This window comes from Agelaius tricolor, unplaced genomic scaffold (genome assembly GCF_023055355.1).
Source record: "Agelaius tricolor isolate 1412-34295 unplaced genomic scaffold, bAgeTri1.0.p SCAF_4, whole genome shotgun sequence".
In the NCBI taxonomy this organism is placed as follows: domain Eukaryota; kingdom Metazoa; phylum Chordata; class Aves; order Passeriformes; family Icteridae; genus Agelaius; species Agelaius tricolor.
The window spans coordinates 45,521,128-45,541,664 of record NW_027269264.1 but is presented as its reverse complement, the minus strand read 5'-3'; the positions used below and the strand labels follow the sequence as shown (position 1 = coordinate 45,541,664).

General features: G+C 39.8%; 1 protein-coding gene across 2 annotated transcripts in view; it reads right to left on the bottom strand.

The window, feature by feature from the left end:
• Positions 1 to 9,573, bottom strand: part of RICTOR (RPTOR independent companion of MTOR complex 2) — a 73,791-nt gene extending 64,218 nt beyond the window's left edge. For both annotated transcript variants that reach the window (XM_071425504.1, XM_071425505.1), the window contains exons 1-2: positions 9,428 to 9,573; positions 9,231 to 9,278 (exon numbers count right to left, since the gene is read on the bottom strand). In XM_071425504.1, coding sequence (XP_071281605.1) covers positions 9,231 to 9,278; positions 9,428 to 9,476 — 97 coding nt within the window. In that variant the 5' untranslated portion in view covers positions 9,477 to 9,573. The remainder of the gene's footprint in view (positions 1 to 9,230; positions 9,279 to 9,427) is intronic.
• Positions 9,574 to 20,537: the final 10,964 nt, after the last annotated feature.

Genomic DNA, 20,537 nt, shown 5'->3' with positions numbered 1-20,537 from the left:
CAAATTAGTACTTCCCAGAACATCAACAACAAATTTGAAGGGTGAATATAAATTTATTGTAATGGTTTAGAAAATTATCTTCAGTTCCTCCAATCCATTTTCTTCTTTTCTGCCACCACTCCTAGAAGCAGAAATATCAGGATGGTCATAATTTTCAGTTGTTTTAACAAAATGCTGTGTCTTTCTGACATCTTGCAACCAGTATTTGGAGAGTGGACCAGGCAAATCTGCTTTCAAAACCACCTAAGAATTTTGATCACATATTTCTCTGAATATTAACAAACTGACATATGATTTTATTCTGAGACTACTTTCTCAATAAGCATTCTGATTCTTCTCTCCATCATTTCTGTATGTTCAAGAACCTGAAAGCATAAATGTTACATGGCTCTTACCAATAAACTCAAAGCAGTCAGAAGCTGCCACTGTCCCCAGAAATATCCTGTTACACGGGGCATCATGTAAGAAGTCCATCAACATTACCAGATGTAGGATTACCCAGTTTTCCAACCAAGAAATGAAGGGCAATTTGCATGACATGGAAACACCAAAGTAGTAACACACTCAAATTCAAACATTAATACAGGGACACAACTAGAAACTGCAATTCACAAATAGATCTGACTGAAGCAGGAAACATTTAAACTGCAGCAAATGTCATGTGTTAGCTTCCCCATCCTAAAATGCTATATAACCAGAAGATTTCAAAACAGTGCTGACTGATGATATTTGCAGGCTTCATTCCCTCATACTAAGAATAGGACGTGTACTTGTGTCACACAGGTAATACAGTCACGTTGCTGTGACCATTCAAGACTTCTACTCTTTCTCCTGAAAAAGCACAGGAAGTGTCAGTCATATTTACAGATTTCACAAGATCTAAATACAATTCTCTGAAGACAGAAGACACCTAATCTATTGGTCAATCTCAACTTAGAAAAACCTATCCAGCTGAAGTAACAGGCTAAGCTAAAAATTGAGCTGCAAATGCCACATTTATAGAAACAGCAAGATTTTTTCTATTTCATTTTTTTGTACTTCATGAAAAAAACCCAGAAGTCTACCCGTGACACACACATATGGTTTGCATAAAGAAGGAGATGAACACATTCTAAATTCTCTAGATATGAGGTTGCTCAAACTGAATTCTGACTTCACTGATGCTCAGGAGGTAACAAAGGAATAAGATTACTTACAGATTTAATAATTTGTTTTTAAATAAGCAATTTCTAGGCAACAGGTCTTCTTGATAGTCCTCCATTTTTATGAAGTAATTATTTTTAAATATATGTATTTATTTATAGTCTATGTACACTTCAAGCAGGAAACCAATCTTCTATGCAGCTAAAAAAAACCAAACAAAATCCCTGTGTTGTTCACCACACACTTTTACATGAAGAGATTAATTTAGTAATTCCTTGTTACTCTTACAATTACTGTGTATTTTTCCATAAGTCAAGGCCATATTGTTTTGCTTTAAACACCTTAACTCTAAGTATAAATATCTCCTACCAATCATTCTGTAGTCCCCAAATCAACAGAAGTAGTTAATTTCACAATGAACACTTATGCAAATAGGAGACAGAGATGTACTTACTTCATGTCAGCCAAACGACTGCTAACTCACAGGAGCCCTTTCAAAGATGGCAAGTAACAGTCATCTTTACCATTTTGCAACCCTTTTTCTCTCTTGGACTTAAATGGTTACTGAAACTATAATTTATAAACAGCATGAAATTATGTTCTGTAACCATTTTTCCAATTGAAACAGAAGTAAAAACTTTCATTTTGCATCTCAGACAAACACAATTCTACTAAACAAGCAAATAAATAAATAAATAAATAAACTTAAAACTGTATTTCTGAAATGTTGCAGGAGCAACCAGCTGAGTCAATTTTCAGATGTACCCAAACCCATAGCAGTAGACAGTATTTGAACTAAAATGAGCTTAGAAAAGTCTAGGGAAGAACAAAATCAGTACAATTAGGAAAAAAATCTCCCCTTCTAAGAAAATGCTCATAAAGGGTATCAGGGTTAATTTTTTAATGAACAACATTGATTCAAAGGCTATTGCTGCTCAGGCAGAATTCAGGTGAAGAGATTTCCCCATTATATTTATTTACGCAAACTTTATGCAGGCCACTAGTGACAGCTAGAAAGCTTTCAAGTATGTCCTAGTAAAATTCAGTAACATAACTAAAAAATATAACTAAGTATTTTTTGTTTGCTTTTTGGGATTGGATTTTGTGTTTGGTTTGGGATTTTTTTACTACATTGTCTCATTTATGCATCTTTACCAGTGTTCCTCCTTTACATCAGATGCAAAGATATGATGAATGCACATTTCACTAATCATGTTCTGAAGTTTTGCTTCCAAAATTTTCCATCACCACACCAGATGACAGGCAAATGAAAAAAAAATACCATTTCTGCAACATATACAAATATACCAACATTACAGATTCTGAAACTAGAACAGATACATTTTATTGTCACAGTTACAAGTGTTCCAGTTAAAAAATTGACCAATACCAGCCAGAACCTCTGTAGTACTGTTATGTCACCTACCCTTCTGCAACAGAACTATGCACAGGAGCACTGCTCAGTGTGTGAATTCACCTGCACTACTGTGCAAGCATCTGCCTGCCTGCATGCAGGTAAAACACTTCAAAAGAAAAGCAAACTTCTTACTTTACCTGATCTTTTGTGTAGTTATCTAAGCCTCAAAGACACATGTTCTTGTCTTAGTTGCAAGAAGGTAGTTAGTATTAAAAGTAGATGACTTATGCCATTTACTGTTTGAAAAAAAGAAATCTCAGAATGAGTTTCTGTTAGTATAAAAATTAAGAAAGACTTACATGATTTTTCAGTACATTCTCCCAAGTCATTTGTCATTTCAACATCACTTCTTAAGCTGTCCTGTAAAGCTCTTGAGCAATGCTCCTTTCTGCAGTGTCAGAGTTTGTATGGATATTAAGAGTAGGAAAACTGCAATTTAAAGTATGGCTATTTCACTTCCTCCTACTTTAAAGAAAAGTAACTGTACCTGATGTTAACATCTCTTCTATGTTATTAGGGTAAAACTTCTGAGATTGCCAGGTAACTCGTAAAGTAGCAATGAAGGTCATCAGCCTGGGCAAGCGATGCATTTCTTTATGGACAGGAGATGGCTGACACAGCTTCCTTGCTGACTGTATTTATGATGAGGGGTGAGTTCCTTTAGACAGTATCTACACTGGATAGGCTCTAACAGAAAAAAATGCTGAAACTAAGCACTGCTCTAACCTCTAAGTGGGCGATGCTGGGAAGCAACAAAACAACCATGAGTAACATTTATGACAAAGATTCAAATATATCAAGAAGGCAGCAGGAGAGTTTGACACTTCAGCACTCAGGGAGGAAGGAAGTATGTTGAAGAAAGTCGTGAAAACACAGCATTGCTTAAACATCTACGAAGGTGTTTGGATCAGTATAGTGATCCCAATCACAGAATAATCTCTTGTAATAGAAAGTACAAGATCTTAGAACAGTTGTTTTATTCTCTGACCACAACAGCTAGAACAAAGAACCCACACACAAAAACAAATTTAGAGGTGCTGTACTCAAAAACTTTAAAGACAGACATAAGTGAGGATCTTCAAAGACATGGTAGTACCCAATTCTTACAGAAATCTTAACAACAGACAAACAAGTCATAAGATTTTAAAGTGGTCTTTGCTGAAATTTTTCTTTCATTAAAAATGTGGTTCTTGTTTTGAAGAAATGGAAAGTGGAAATATTGTAAGCACACCATCTTAGTAGTTCTGAGAATACTTAAGATTATAAAAGCAAGTGCTTAGGAAGCAAAGCCAAAGGTACAAAAGTGTTATTAATCTAACTGGGACAATGCACTATACAATTCCGAAACAACAGTCAACTAAGGCACAAGTGCAAGCACAAGTGCACACAGGACAGTTAAGTGTATGACTTAATTCTGAAGTGCATGTATTCAGCACTTTAACTCTCTTACTTTTAAAACCTATTGAAAGCTTAGACATTGCCAGAAAAGTTAGCAGGCCACCATCATCGATCACTTTCCCTTTGCTCCTCCTATATAATAAAAAACTCCAACATACAAAAATAATGCAGCATTAACATTTCTCAGTCAGCAAAGAGGTCTCTCCAACTGTTTTTGCCCCATTGTTGCATACTTCGTGCCTCAGGAGACTGAATAAAAAAATGTTACTAATTATCTTCTTATGACTGTTACAGTTTCTGTTACAGATTCACAAACAAGGGAGCAAAAAAACACCTATTGCTCTGCTTGACCTGCTCAAGCACAACATCCTGCTATAGCTACCCATGAAAATGATGGCATACTGCAAAGTGAGGGTGAAAGGTGCCCACACATTTTGATTATCTGACTATTTAAAAAACACTGTTTCTATGGTGTGGCGGAGCCCCACTTCTCCAGGATTTCAGGCCAGGCTACATTTCCCACAAGCACAGGAAGAACCACCTAAAGGCTTTCTGCAACAGACTTGCCATTAGCGTGGAAGAACTGCCTCTGAGCCATCAAAAATATGCACCAGCTGCCATCTCTGCAGTGGTTTCCCTACTGCCACGCTGCAAGCAATACAAAAGGGTTATTTTCTGCTTCCCCCACTACTCAAGATTTCAGTATCAGATGTGTGCTCTTTTCCTCCCTGCTTCTTCTACACTGATGAAGAAAGCTGGAAACAGTATGGTCATCAAATCTCAAGCTGATTTTGGAAACAAAATTCATCCAGCCTTCTTTAACTATCCCACAAATAACCCTTAAAAATGCCTGACATTTCTGTGGGCTGTAAACTGCAAATAGCATCCCGAGATGTTTGCCCTGCATGCAATGCATTATGATATACCATGCAGGAACATGGACTCAAATACTACATGGTTTAAAATTATGGAAGCACAGTAATAAAAGTAACACCGCTTAGACCTCATGAAGTTAAATGGAACTCCTTTATGTTTTATTATTACCTACATGACAGGAAAAAATGAAGACAAAAAAGGGAAGAGTATTTTCTCAGATAATACTAGTCAATTTTGTGATACCAATCTCAGGGAGAAAAAAAAAAAAACCAACTAGTTTTCTCAGCTGCTGCTTTGTTCATGTATGTCCTGTGTTAGTTAGAAGATTCAACATCTACAAAATCTCTACAAATAGAATTGGTTGTACAAGAAAAGGTGATAAACCAAAGTAGAATCTTGAAATTCATGTTTTTGAATAATAACTTAAAGTACTAATGCTTGAGATAGGTACGTTTCAGTTGTTTAAAAAGGACACTATCAGCAAGTGAAGACTGCTACCCTCAGAAAGGAGGAAATTAACACATACACACCCAGACAGCACTCTACTCAACTTCAGTAAGCAGCTGGCATCCCTGCACCGGTAAGCAAACAAGCTCTGAAAAGTTCCTAATAGCCAGGGCAATCTCTGAGCTACAGGATTCCAAGAAAACAGGGATCCCTTGAAGGAAGATGAGCCTGAGGACAGATAATGAACCATGAGACTGCTCTCAACTAGCCAAGTTCCAAACTACTTAGGCCTTCAAGATCCAAGGACAACAGCCAAAATTCCAACAAAGGAAGAGGTATTGGTCACCTAGCAATATAAGGTGATTCAGTTCCAGTGGTGAGCAAAGAATCACAGAATGGCTTGGGCTGAGAAGGACCTGTCAAGGTCACATAGCCCAACCTCCCTGTAAAACTTAGGAGCACGTTAAGTGTGGATTACACACGCCTTTAACAGTGCCCAGAGCTCTAGGAGGTGTATGTGCTTCTGTGATTCAACTTCAAATGCCTGTAAAACAGTCAGAAACAAAGAAGAGGTGCACAATGTTTGTATTATGTTATACACACTACCATGGCCAAAGTCAGTGGAAAAACTCCTACCAAATGCACTAATCTGGTTGATACCTCCAATTGTCATTTCTGGCCTTCGGAAGTTACAAGCTTGATTTCAGTAGTCTAATTAAACCAATCTCTCTCATCCCACTGCTAATTCCTTCCAGATGACTGCAGTGGGAGTTGTACTGGTGGTGACTCTGTCCTCTTTTTCCTTTTCTGTTCTATTCTGAGCAGGTAATATAACACAAGGTCTGAACATGAGTGTTCTAAATCCCAATTATTAATTGCGATTTTGTAATCAACAGAATACATGACATACGATTTAACTAGACAAAAGCAATGAGTCTACCCCATATCTGCACCATTTTTTCTTACTATACCAACATTATACACACAAATGTTTATCCTGGGGACAATTTTTCCAGAGTTGATCAACCCTTCAGCAAAGTGGTTTTCTTAAAAAAAGATCCATCTGAATTCCCTTAGAAGATGGGCAGGGCTTAGTGACTCAGAAACAAAATAAATACAAAAAAACTCAAAACCAACCAACCAAATGACAAAAACCCAAACAAAAAAAACAACCCCAACCAAACAAAAGAACACACAAAGAACCCCCAAAGAACCAACTCTGCCCCCCAAAAAAGTAAAAAAAAAAAACCACAGAAAAAGCAAACCACATACTTATTCACATTATCATCTTCAACCAGGCTAATAAGTGTAAACAGAAAGCTCACACATACCTACACAAACACACAAAATGCAGCATCCACCACCATGTAAAATGGCTTTCATAAACATAATGTATCATTTTTTAAAAGGCAAAGTAGCAAGAAGCTCCAAAAAGTAAACCTAGTATAGCAGCCATAGCAAAAATTTGTAAAAAGCTTGGTGTCTTCTGCAAAAACATGAGCAACTTCAACTACAGGACCAGAGAAAAGAGCAAACCAAACACATACAGAGAAATGCAGAGCACTCTGCAAGCAGCAAGGCAGTCCTCACGCCTTACTGCTCAAAAAGCCATGAAGAAGCAGAACTCAGAGCAGCACAAACTGCAGTGCTCTTCCCACATCTATTATTTGTTTTGAAATTCTTTGTACCACTACTGGCCTCTTGCATGGAAAGTGCAGTCACAGGTATGGACGAGTATAGCCTACTTACCTGCAGGCTAAGTCATGCCATTACTAACAGGAAACTACTCAAAAGAAGGCAGTGCCAATATAATTTCTTGTGTTTGTAACAAAGAGGCCCCTTTAACTAGAAGCATATGGCTGAGGCTCTGTTTATGGTGATTCTCTACTTTGCCCAAATCAGATATTTCACATTAATCAACACAAAGTTCAGTTGTACCAGGAAACAAAAAACATTAGAACATTCTTTTAAGCTAATGCAAACGTGAGCCCTGTGGAAAACTATGTGATCTGCACAACACAGTGAATCAAAACATTGTGCTATTAGCACCAAATTAGGGTAACAAAATATTTAAAATAATTGCTTACATAACTATTGTAACAGCTGGAAAAACAAATACTCGTTGTGTTCACCATGGAAGTCAAGTTATCATCTAGCTCAGTTAATGTCTTGCTGAGAGTTTTAAGCTTCATACTTTTGTTTCCTCTTTAAAATGCAGTTAATATCTACACAGATATATGGTGCTATATGGTTACTGATCAGTCAGCTGCAGTCTAACAAAAAAACCCAAAACTGCTGTGTTTTTAACATCTAAATTTAAAGTAGCTTCTTATTCAATTTCCCCAATTATTTACTATTTTGGTAATAGAAGATATATTGACACAGTGCAAAATACCTTTTCTAATTAAAAAAAAAAAGAAAACACATATTAAAAATGTGGTTTGGAATTAACAGGCAGCTGAAAACACCTCATGGTAAGAATCAATATCACAACTGAAGATTTCAAACACATCACATCTCAAAATTACCACTCCAGCATTTAAATTTTGTGTATTGTACTTTCACCTCAAAATACTTCAGTATGCTACAGAACATTAAAAAAAAAAATTAGACCCATTCTTTAAAATCCCAATTCTGCAAATTTCATAAACACGCAACATTGCTTCCAGTAATAACTTTGTCATGTGCTTAAACTGTTAAGGACTTCATTCCACATTTTGCTGATGAAAGCTTCACATGTTTTAATTTTTAAAGACAGCTTTTCTCTAAAGCAACCATGTCCACTGGGAGATAGAATGAGAAGAGTCTGTTTCTTTAAACTGAGAAAACCCCAGCAGTTTTCCCGGTTATTAAAACACACTTGTAAATATCATATGTATACACAGAGATAACTTGCAGCCCACAATAAAATTGCTTAATAAAATAATTCTAAACACAGCTTACTTTGTGGGAAAAGAGAATTAGAGAAAGTATAATGCAGTATCAACAATTCCAAGATGAAAACAGTACTTCTACTGCTGGTATTTTTACTTCCTTTCCATTTCACAGGCCACTTTTATCTCATTGATTCTGTCATTTCCCTGCCTACTTCCCCATAAAATGGATCTATTCAGCATAATAGTCATCCTGGATCTCCTTCCTGAAGCAGAACAGTTACACACCAGCATCAACTTCATTCCCTACCCAGACCAGGATCCTCTGTCCCACGAAATATCACCACTTCTATAGCAGTAACATTCTAGTTTGCTTTTTGAATTTTACCAGTCTCTTTGGGAGGGTCTAACCCTTACTTCAGTATCAGCTAGGCAAGATGACATTTTGTACCATACACATGTGGGTAGGGAACGAGTATCTGTTCGTCTGAGGCAAAACTTCTTCGTGTGTACCAGATATCAGCGTTGCTTCCTTCCTCTTAACCACCCACCCCCCCCAACCCCAGACACAGATCTGAGAGCAGTGGAGAATGTTTGGAACAATTTAGCGAGCAAAGGGGGCATGAGTGGCCGCTGGTCTGGGAGCAAGAGGCTCACGGCAAACGGGGTGGCCAGCTGGCCTAGGGCACGTAGGGATACACGAAGAAGGGATGGAGTCAGGAGCAGGCGCCGCTGCTGAGGTGCTGCTCGGAGGCGCACAGCACGATCGGCCCGAGGCTCGGCCATTGAGCCCAACCCCGTCTGCGAGCAACAGGGGCTTCAAGGGCAGCCCCAGCGGCGGCCGAGCAGCCTCAGCGCGCACGCCGGGGAGCCCCGCGGCCCCGCAGCTGCCCGGGCACGGCCTCACGGTGCCCGAGGAGCGGCTCCCACCCGCGGGCGGCTCCGCTCAGCCCCCGGCGGCGGCCCCGGGCCCCGCGCCCGCCCCACGGCACCACCAGGCCGCTCCGCTCCGCCGCGCCCCCCGCCCGCCTCGGGCGCAGCGAGGCTCGGGCGGCCCTCCCCCGCCCCGCCCGTACCTCGGCTGAGATCGAGGGACACGTTCTCCTCGCCGCTGTCGTTCCGACCTGCGGGGACGGGGGGAGAGAAGCGCGTTAGACGGGCGGGGAGGAAGAAGCCGGGGACAGGGAAGAGAAAGGGATGAGGGGAGCGGGGGGCGCCGGCGGGCACCGTGGCGGTGGCGCGGCGGCGGCGCGGCCCGCGGGACGCTCCTCACCTCGGATGCGGAGGTGCCTCAGCGAGCGGGCGCGGAGCGTCGCCGCCATCTTTGCGGCCCCGCAGCCACAACACCGGAAACCTCGCCCGCTCTCGCGAGGGGAGGCGCGCGGAGCCGCCGACGCGGAGGGCGCCCCCCCCCCCCCGGCACCTCCCCCCTCACGGCGGGGGCGGGGCGGGCGCGGCCGCGGCCTGGCAACCACAATCGCTCCTTTTTCCTTTTTTTCTGTTTTTGTTTGTTTGTTTGTTTGTTTGTGGTTTTGTTTTTGCTGTATTTTTGTTTGATTCTTTGTTTCTTTGTTTGTTTCTTTCTTTCGGGGTTTGCCCGCCCGGTTTCTCGGCCTTGTGATGAGGTGGTAATTCACGTGGGTGCGGCGTGACCGTGGGCTTTGTACGCCGGATGTTTTCTGCTTTTTTAAAGCGTGAAGTAATTAAAAACAGGAAAAAAGGAACAGCTTTTCGTCGCTTGTTTGGTTTGTGCGCAGCGGGTCTCACTTTAAGCTCAAGTGCTGATCTGCTTACTGCTTTTACAGTTGTGAAACTTAGTTAATAAAACAAATGCAATTTAAAAAAATAAAAACAAACAAGAAACCCCAGTGTGATAAAGAAGTTCCACGGCCAGAAAGCCTTCACTGACATACTGACTCCTCTTTAGGGAGAAGTTTAAACTAGCTAATAGCACCCCACATCACGCCCTGATGTTACGGATAGCCATGAACAAATCCTTGCACTCTGACATCCCAAATTCTCTAAACCAAATCCAGCAAATAATTATAAAGTTGAAGTGTGTTAATAGCCAGCTGTATAAAAACCCCTCCAGAAGCTTAAGTAACTTTTTTCCTGTTTTCTAGTCAATTATTTTCCACTCTGAATTTTCCCTCCTCTCTCGAGGTCCTTACAATTCAGATCCAGCATTACTTGTAAAAATCTGAGGGGTTTGAGTATTCATGAATGTTAAGATTGATCCCAAAATTTTAACACTTACTGGTGCACTTCTAAAACATTAATACTGATTTAGGAGAGTAAAATAATTGTTTGGTAAAACAGAGTGGAAAAACTTTTTGGCATATCAGCCAGAAGAATCTTGTTATAATTATATCAAGTACATTTAATTTAAAATATGATTTTCAAAAACGTCTGCATGATAATTTTAAACTATGTTAAATATCAAACTAATGTTTTGGAGGAACCAAAGATTCTGAAAATTAGAAGCTCTAAACAATAAGATCTCATCTGTTCATAACACAAGACCAGGTCAAACTTCCTTGAGCAGGTTCATCAATGTGCCTCGGGTCTGTCCTTTAGGGTTTCATGTTCAGGGAATCCTTGACCTCCTGCAAATGCCAAATTAACTGCTGGTGGTAATAATGCTGCATCCTATTTACTACAAATTCTGCTGTTTTGTAATTATTTTCACATAACTTTGACTCACCACTAAATATTGTCCAGTTTGGATTGGACTTAAACTTGTAATTGCTATGTAAAATGCTTTAGACACTCATGCTAAATGCTACTGCCATTCAGCACTTGCTTCTTCCCTAAGAGAAACAATCTGGAAAGCATGAGGTACTTCAAGAGAACCCAAACATTATATTTCAACAAGGGAGAATAAGAAAGGAGTAGTTTTTAAATCCCAGAGTACTCTTTTGTGGATCTTTTCCAGCATATAGCCTTTAATAATCAAAATATTATATTTATTTTGGGGGGCTTGAATTTCCTGTGTCTTTTTCCCACTAATTATATTTGGATTCTGCAGGCAAAATTGAGGTTGTCTCTGATAATGACACATAAAAGAATGTCATCATGTCAGTTGTAAGTGCTAATCCACAAGGCTGTGTTAAAAGGAGTTTGAGGTAAAATTAATATTTGCCACAAGTAAAAAAAAAAAAGGAAAAAGAACATTAGGTTTTTAGTTTTTCATTATGGAGAAATGGAAAAGAGTGAGAATGCATTAACCTTAACTACCACTTAGATCCCCACAAAACAAACAAACAAACAAACAAACAAAAACCCAACCACCCATCCATAATGCTGCAAGGAAAGTCAGGGCCTTAAAATGTTGTGGTCATCCCTAGCATGAGGAGTTCTCACCCTACGAGAGCAGAGGACATTTTTGGATCTGTTTTTGGAGCTTTTCCTCTGTTCTAGTCTTCACTCAAATGTGAGGAATGAATCATAACAGTTTATTTAAAAAATTATAAAGTTTCCTTACCTATCAAATTTTCTACACGCTTTCATCAGCACTATTGCTCCTGAGTGTGCAGAAGGGGAGAAATATGGAGGGGAAAAAATCTCTTTGTCCCTTTTGGAGGGGGAAAATTAATACCAAGGAGAAAATTAACTTTTTCACTTGGCTTGTGTGTCACAAATTACAGCTGATCCAGTGTATGGCAGCCTCTTATATTTATTTTTTTGTTGTTCAGTGTCTAAAACACTGTACATCAAAACACTAGAAATCCAATTAAAGAAAAGATATATTAGTGGCCAAATGGGGAATCAGAATGCTTCAATTTAATTCTTCCTTTATCATTTTATGTGAAAGTATGCAATTTAGTTCTCTATGTAGTTTAGTAACTCTCCAAAAGAAGACACAGGGACACATTGTGAAAGCAGAATTTCCTGTGAGCTACTGGTGTATTCCCTTTCCCAACTGCAAGGCATGACATATGAGACCATAACAATCCTCTAGTGTCACCTGGAGGTGTGCAGAGGCAGGTTGGTGTTGAAACCAGGGTAAAACATTTCTACATGTTCTAGGACTGGAAAGGGGGTTCTAAAACGTGAGTCACATTTCTGTGCTTGCATGCAAAGGACTCAAAAAGAAACTGTTTTGTTCTTTCCTTTCCCAGTCACAAAATTTTTGCTTTTGCCCCCTCGTGTGTGGGGCAGCCTTTTTACACACTGAACAGGGATATGCCATATAATGTAGAAGATACTACAATGTGAGCTATAGATCTTCAAGAATTAAAATCTAAAATAAAGATCAAAAAGGATACTTTTGACTTGTTTAGGCTCAATTAAAGAAAGCTAGTGCCAGAACCTTAACTGTCTTGAATAATTTAAACTCCATGGAAATGAATATGGATGTGCCATGTACACCAGCTCCAGCCTGTCCATTGTATAAATGTAGAATAAAAACCATAAACTTGAATCAAACTATGCAGACAAGAAGTTAACTTACTGAATTCAATTGAGCTTCTGTGATGTGTAGCTGAAGAGCATTTTATCTTATGCAAATGTACTTGCAATACTCTTCCTTAATTTGCAATATCATAAAATTGGCTACAAATAAATGATAAATACTGAATGACAATTGGACAAGCAGAAAGAGAAGAAAATCTAGTGAAAGAGGTCAAAAGGTTAAAACAATCATCCCTTCTTTGCTCTTTCTATACTGTTAGCAAGAGGTTTTGTAATCACTCTATTTGTTTAGTCTTATTCTTGACATGAAGCCCATCAAACTGCATAGAACTTGATAAAACATGAGTTCTGTTCTCTGAAGCTAAGAGTATGGAGGTATAAAAAAGAAAAGTATAAAGAAACCATCACTGGATGAAGTATCTTGGAAGTTTATCTGATATTGGTTTGCCCATATAATATTACAAAAATAATTTGACCTGATTTTTCTTATGTAAAATAAAAAAAAAAACTCAGGCTGTGAAAATGTCTGTCTGAGCAGCAGCTCAGAATCAGGTCAAGAAAGACACTGAGGTACTTGAGTGAGTCCAGAGAAGGGCAATGGAGCTAGGGAAGGATCTGGAGTCCCATGAGGAGCAGCTGAGGGAGCTGGGGATGTTAGCCTGGAGAAAAGAAGGGTTGAGAGAGACCTTATCAGTCTCTACAGGTGCCTGACAGGGGTTGTATCTAGCAAGGTGGGGGTCAGTCTCTTCTCCCAAGCAATAGGACAAGAGGAAATGACCTCAAGTTTCAGCAGGGGAGGTTTAGACTGGATAATAGGAAAGATTTCTTCACTGGAAAGTTGGTCAAGCATTGGAACAGGCTGCCCAGGGAATCACCATTCCTGGAGGTGTTTAAGACCTGTATAGACGTGGTGTTTAGGGGCTGCTGTAGTGGTGGACTTGGCAGTGGTGGGTTAACAGTTGGACTCAATGATCTTGGATGTCTTTTCCAACCTAAACAGTTCTGTCTAAGAATGGGTCCTGGTAGATTTTTGGTTTAGAAGTTCCTGTTTCAGTCAAATCAAATCCAGCTCATCAGCACTTTTTAAGCAGCCGGACAAATGTATAGTATCAAATTAAATTATCGGCAGCTCTGAACAACCAGTGGTCATTCTGAAGCAAAACACAGATGCTAGAGCAGATCTGCACAATGCCTGACCCCTGGGCAGCCATGCACCGAAATTCTCAGACCTCCCTGTGCTTCACAGGTGGCATAAAGTGGTACGAGCGTGACAATGAATGTCACATCTCCAACCAGATACAGAGCAGTGTGTGGGAGGATGCACCTGCAGCTCTGGGCTTGTGTGCCTGTTGTGCAACAGAAGGACCTGCTTGGGAGAGGATTGTGCTGCAAGATGGAAAAGGCATCCTCTTCAGAGGATGTGAGGAAGGAAACAAGGGGGGAAAAAGGTGACCCCATTAGCTGCAGCTTAATCTACATAAATCGAAGTCCTTTATTGTGCTATTCTTGAGAATTGGTTGTATGTCCCCATAATACAGCAACAAGCAGAAATAGGAAGGGTCCTTCTCCTGTGTGTAAATTCAGCTGACTCCTGGCAACAGAGTCTTTTTGCTGTGAGTTCTACCAGAGGATCTGAGAAAAATTCAGTATGGCCAGAGCTGGGTGGAAACCCTATCAGAATCTGGGATATTGGGAAGGGCAGAGGTCATTAAACAGAATTGCAATGTGAAAGCAGGGATGTTGCATTTTACATGCATCTGTTCCCTTGGGAATCTATCTGGCTCATGGAGTCACCTGGGAAGAGAAGTAGTGACATGAATATCCTGAAAAGATGAGCTGGGATTTCTTTGGACAACCTTGCACTGGTCTTGAGCCAAAACTGTCTGATTCAGGCAATGTGACAGCAAAGGCCATCAAGGTCCAGTGCCCAGGGATGTTCCCTGGCAGAGTTTTAAATGATGTATAGATGTAGTATGGATGCAGCTATGTGTTGCATCTGGTTACAGGCAAGGTGTGGGTTGCCAAACTGCCCAGACTGGCACAGTGCAGAGAGTAAGTCAAGCCAGGAAGACCTTAGTGGTAAGTACTGCATTTAAGTGGATGTGAATTACTTTTTTTGTTGAACTTTTGATCCATATGTTAGATATTTTTGATTTGACCATTTTGGTCTCATGTTTGCCAAACAGCTTGGAGAAAAATAGGCAATTTGCAGTTGCTACTACTGGGCTTGCTTTTTGTGATGTGAGTGCTCTTCTGGCTTACATGCTATACTCTTAATGTATTCCTATGCTAACCTTCTCAGATACAATTAACTAGGTATTGTTCTACTTGTATTGCTATGGAAAATGAGTTCTGTAGGTACTATTTTTAGTACCAGTAATATAGTTGGGAAAAGTAATGTGATTTGCTATAAACAACTCTCCAATACATAACAAATTTTTTAGCTCAGGAAATTTCTTTTTTTTTTTTTCTGAAATTGCTCTGATTTTGGAAACCATCATAATCTAAGTTAATTCACAAAGATAGTACCCTCGAATAAAGAAAGAAATAAAAGGTATTAATAAAAATCAGAATTGATTGCAGTTGTTTGTAGTGTTAATATTTCTTCAGTACCCTATAATGGAAGACATTTAGAAAGTGAACATACAGCACACAGCAGAAAATTAAGCAAGAGCAGCAGTAAGTATTGTACTAAAGCAATAACAATCAGTGGCAAAATAACAGGAGGTCAAGTGCTGCAACAAGTCTTCCTGATTAACGGGGCAGATTGCTAACTAGATTGTTAATTAGTACAGCCTTATACTAAGGCACCCGTTCATGTGAGATTTTTCCCAGCATTCCACACTTTATAATCCTATTGAAACTGTGAAAAGCAGCAGGTGTTTAGTTTGTGTATGGTTGGCATAATAATTACACCTGAGGAAAAAACTTTAACAAAACACAGCTGCTGTTTCTGTCCAAATAAACTCCAGTAATAGAGCTGAAACTCAATGTAAGGAAAATTTATCATCTACTGATACAAAATCTATGTGGCAGCAGAAGCTATTTTTGTAACTCATAGTCTTTTCTTAAAAACTGAAGAAGTCCATTAATATTTTCTTTGGGCATTGGCTGACAAACACTGGTTAACATTTCAACAGCAATGATGACATACATCTTGGTATGAATACTGAAATATTTGGATGTTGGAGGTTCTCAGCAGCCAGTGACTGCCATTAGAGCATACTTCAGTCTCTTACATGTCCAGTAGCAAGTAGCTTAATATGAATACAGAAGCAGAAAAGAGGGATGGGATAGAAAAGAATTTTTTTAAAGTTTAAACTGGCAGCTGTAAGATTTAGTTATATATAGCATTCCAACTTGAATACTTAAGAAAACTCCCACAAATATTGAGGGCAGAGGAGGTTATGTTGGATCTGGTCTTAAATGCTGGGATAAACAGCCTAGAACTCAAAATACAAGAATTATAAGTCTCCTTGGTGCCTGTTGAGTCATTAAACCTCTGCTGGTGTCACCCACAGAGTTAGGAATCTTGCACAAAAAAATAAAAAAAAGGCATTTAAACAGAGCAGCTTTTAAAAATGGAATAAAAATGAAAATGCCAGGGGCAGGAATGCAGAAGTAGGGGAACAGTTTATGAGGATGAAAAGAGAAAGGAACAAGGAAGTAGAAAAGCAAAGAACAGAATGCCATGGTCAGACGGTCAAGGAAAAGAGGAATAATTATAGGGAACAGGAAGTAATTGAGTAAAAAAATGTACAGAGAACATGTCAGGCATTGAAAGGAGGTAATGAAAATCAAATATAGATTTTCTTTGGATCAATACAAAAGAAGAAACTGGGCTTACCTGTGTGAGCTTGAAGGTGTGTTACACCATTGTCCAAGGCAGGAGAACATGGAAGAAGCTGAGATGCAGGAGAAGGGAAAGGAGCTTGGCAGTGTGTCCCTTCTGTCAGCAGCAAAAATGGATGAGAGCCTCGTATTGTGTGTCTGTGTTTTGTGTACATTTTCCACCTGAAGCACACCCACACATAAATGAAGGATCAGGCAGCTTTTTCTCTTAAGAACTTGAGAATCAGGAATCAGGCCAAAGAAAAAAAAAGTTTAAAAAAGCAGGGAAAAAAGCCAGTGCTAAATTTTCCTTTCTTTGCCTGTCTCATGATTCCTGAGCAGTAGGATTTTGTGCTATTACAGAAGTAATGCAAATCGTATAATATTTCTTAAAACCCTTGGTATCCATCTAATTAGCATTTCATTCATGTTTGTGTTGACATTTTGCATACTTACTTTCTGCCTAGTAGTGAGTATTTTAAATTCAAGCAATATTTACGGGTCTGTGTGTTAAGGGAAAAGACACTCAGTGTCCCATATTCTTTGTAGCAAGGCCCACAATATAAAAAGCCTCCAGCAATAAACTTTATACATTTATTAACATCTTAATCTTCTCTCTCAAAGTGCTTTCAAAGGATGCAAATAAAAATGACTTACCAAATTCTGTGTATCTTCAGGAGTCATCTATCTAGAATGAAAAACAGAGAAATAAAACTGTGAGATCATTGTACTTTGCTGCACCTAGACTAGGGACTACCACACTGCTGCTCACCACAAGGATAGAACATGAGTTAGGGGATGTTCTGCCGTATCATGGCTAATCAGAGTGGCACCAAAATTGTTCCCAAGTGGCTGGGGTTCTGGAAATTCCTTAAGATGACCCTTCATCTGCACAACAGTCTTCTTAGCTGGGCTAAGCAGTCAAGGCGGAGGGTTTGTAGGGTTATGCTGCTATCCTGAGTGAATTGCTTCTTATAGATAAGTTGGCTCTTTCAGAACTGGTTTAGATGTCTCAGCCTTGGGACCAGGCTATACTAGACCATATACACATAAAGGTTTAATTCTGGCAAGAGCCATAGACATCACTCAAAACCATACCAACAAACTGCCTGTCAACATGGGAGCTGCAAGATAGCAACTGATATAAAGTGTAATAATGTGCCCCCCTAAATTCTGCTATTAATCCTCACTTTTTATTAAGTTTCTCAATATTATTTACATTAAATTTTAATTACTATTCCCGATTTACTCACCTTTTTGTTACTGTAAACATAGTTCAAATCTGATTTTTTTTATGACAAGCCACCTTGTTGATCAAGAGAAGCCAGTTGATATAATCTTCTTCAATTTCAGCAAAGCTTTTGATCACAGGAGCCTTCTGGACAAAATTTACAGCCCACAGCTGGATAAACACATCCTGTGAGGGGTGAGCAGCTGGCTCATGGGCAGGGCACAAAGGGTTACAGTGTCTGAAGTGACATCAGGTTACAGTGACAGGTGAGATCAGACGTCACTAGTAACATGGTGATCTGTCACCAGTGGGGTTCCACAGGGCTCCATCCTCAGCCCTGTGCTCTTCAACATCTTCAGAAATGACTTCGACACAGGACTTGATGGATAGTAAGCAAGTCTGCAGATGATACAAAACTGGGAGGAGCTGTTGACTCTAAAGCAGAGAGGATTCTGTACCTGGGATGGGGTAACCCTGAATGTATGGACAAACAGGGAATGAGGTGCTGGAAAGCAGCACTGCAGAAAGGTGTCCTGGTCAATGGTGAGCTGAACACGAGCCAGCAGTGCCCTGGCAGCCAGGAGGGCCAACCCTGTCCTGGGGGCATCAGGCCCAGCATCACCAGCCAGGCAAGGGAGGGGATTGTCCTGCTCTGCTCTGGGCTGGGGCAGCCTCACCTCAACTGCTGGGGGCAGCTTTGGCTGCCACAATGTAAGAAAGGCATGAAACTATTAGAGAGTGTCCAAAGGAGGGCAACAAGGGTGGTCAAGTGTCTGGAGGAGAAGCCGTATGAGAAGTTGCTGAGGTCACTTGGTCTGTTCAGCCAGGATAAGAGGAGACTGAGGGGGCACCTCACTGCAGTTACAACTTCCTCATGAATGGAACAAAGGGGAAGACACTGATCTCTTCTCTGTGGTGACCAGTGACAGAACCTGAGGGAATGCCCTAAAGATGAGTCAGGGGAGATTTAAATGTTAGGAGAAAGTTCTACACACAGAGGTTGGTTGAGCACTAGAACAGGCTCCCCAGGGAAGTGGTCACAGCAACAAGCCTGCCAGAATTCAAGAAGCTTTTGGAAAGTCTGTAATTCTGTAGTCTATTTACAGTACAAATTTTGCATGCTAATACTTTCTAAACAAAAGATGATATCTCTCTTATCTTTCTATTTAACCATAAGCAGAGGCAAAGAACAGGAAGATAAAATAGTGGGAGTCCTAATCTAGAAAAGTACAAAAAATTTAATTTAGCTTCAGTGGTTTGGTTTTATATCCAGGATTAATGGATATGTGCCACAAATGGTTCTCTGTTTGTGCCTTCCTTTAATACATTAAAATGGGGATAAAATGTTTTCCTCTCTCATAAGATAAATCCATTCCTATGCAAGGGAATGTGAGATATCATTGTGATGAATGCCATGAGAAACTAACAATTCTGGGTGCAGCATAAGCTTGGGAAGATTTGCACTAAATGAAGGAATGGCCAGAAACTGAATGAGCAGGGCAGAACAACTGCCCTTTCTATTAGTTCTCATCCAGCCCATGCACTAAATGAGGCAGGAATCCTGTGGAAAAAAATACTGAGCCATCATGTAATTACAGACTGGGCACACAGTTAACGAGGCATCCACACGAGGAGTCAGAAGAGAGGCTGTGCAAATACAAGGACATCTATTGACTCTCCTAGCACTTCAGTTCTTTTCACTACATGCAAAAGTTTTTCTGTGCAGGGTGGTCTGGGGCTGCTGTACAGAAATCATAAAGGTGCCCTTTTATGGGTCCATTAGTTTTCTCAGAATTTGCCTCAATATATGAATGAAGTATAATTACACAGAAGAGATGCACACGTTCCTATGTACACATGTGCTTACAGCAGTGTCTGCTGTAGAGTAATGTAGTGGTCAGGAGTGTTATAATTCACACAGAGACTCTGCATTCCACCCCTGAATTTCCATGCTCTTACTAAAGTACTGATCTTTCCAGTTGAGAATGGATTATGCAAAGGGATCACACATAGAAGAAATTTTGTTATGACTGTTGGAAGAGTAGCCAGGGAATCTGCAATTATGTGGATTGAGAGTATAAACCTCTTAAACAGGAATGTGCAGGAGATCAGCTGCATTCCTTCAGTCCAGAGCCTGCGGTAACAGCAGAGAAATGTTATAAAGCTACTGAATTAGAGAAGTCTTTTTTGCCCTCCCAGTTTTGGTTTTGCTTAGCCTGTTTACTGGGACAGCACAGAGGTACAACACAGATGGAAACATCCTAGTTAGGGTAAACAGCTCTGTTTACCCTAACTAGGATGTTCATGCTGAAAGTTAATTTTTATGTCAATATTTTGATGTTTTCACTGCTGACTGTTTTAGCAGGCACAGTCAAATACTGCAGGATTATAGACTGAATTAGGAGGTGGAAAAATATCAAGTGAAGAGCTTTCCTTTTCTTTCTTTATGTCTTTTAAAAGATACTAGAATAAATTACAGGTGAGAATCCCTTAGAATATAGACTGCCTAAGTATAGATTTTCCTGTCTGGAATATTTTCTGCTTACATTTCACTTTCTGGGTAGCAATTACTACCAAATGCCACGTAAGCCTTTGCAACAATAATTTTCACTCTGTTAGCTGCTCAGTGATAATTTTCAGAAGTTACTGTCGCTCTATTTTGACAGGAGACAGTGTACCCATATTTCTAGTTAAGCAAATGTTTATTCAGAAGAAATACTTTTATTCAGGAGAAATACTTTTATTCAGAAGAAATACAAAAAAGCATTGCTAAAATTTAAAAGATACAATGCCAGTAATTTTTCAATGAGTAACACTTTAAAAGTTCATTTTAACACCCTGCAGCAATCACATTATATTTGATTTGAACAAGCAATGAATAGAGTTTTAGCCATAAATATATTTCTTT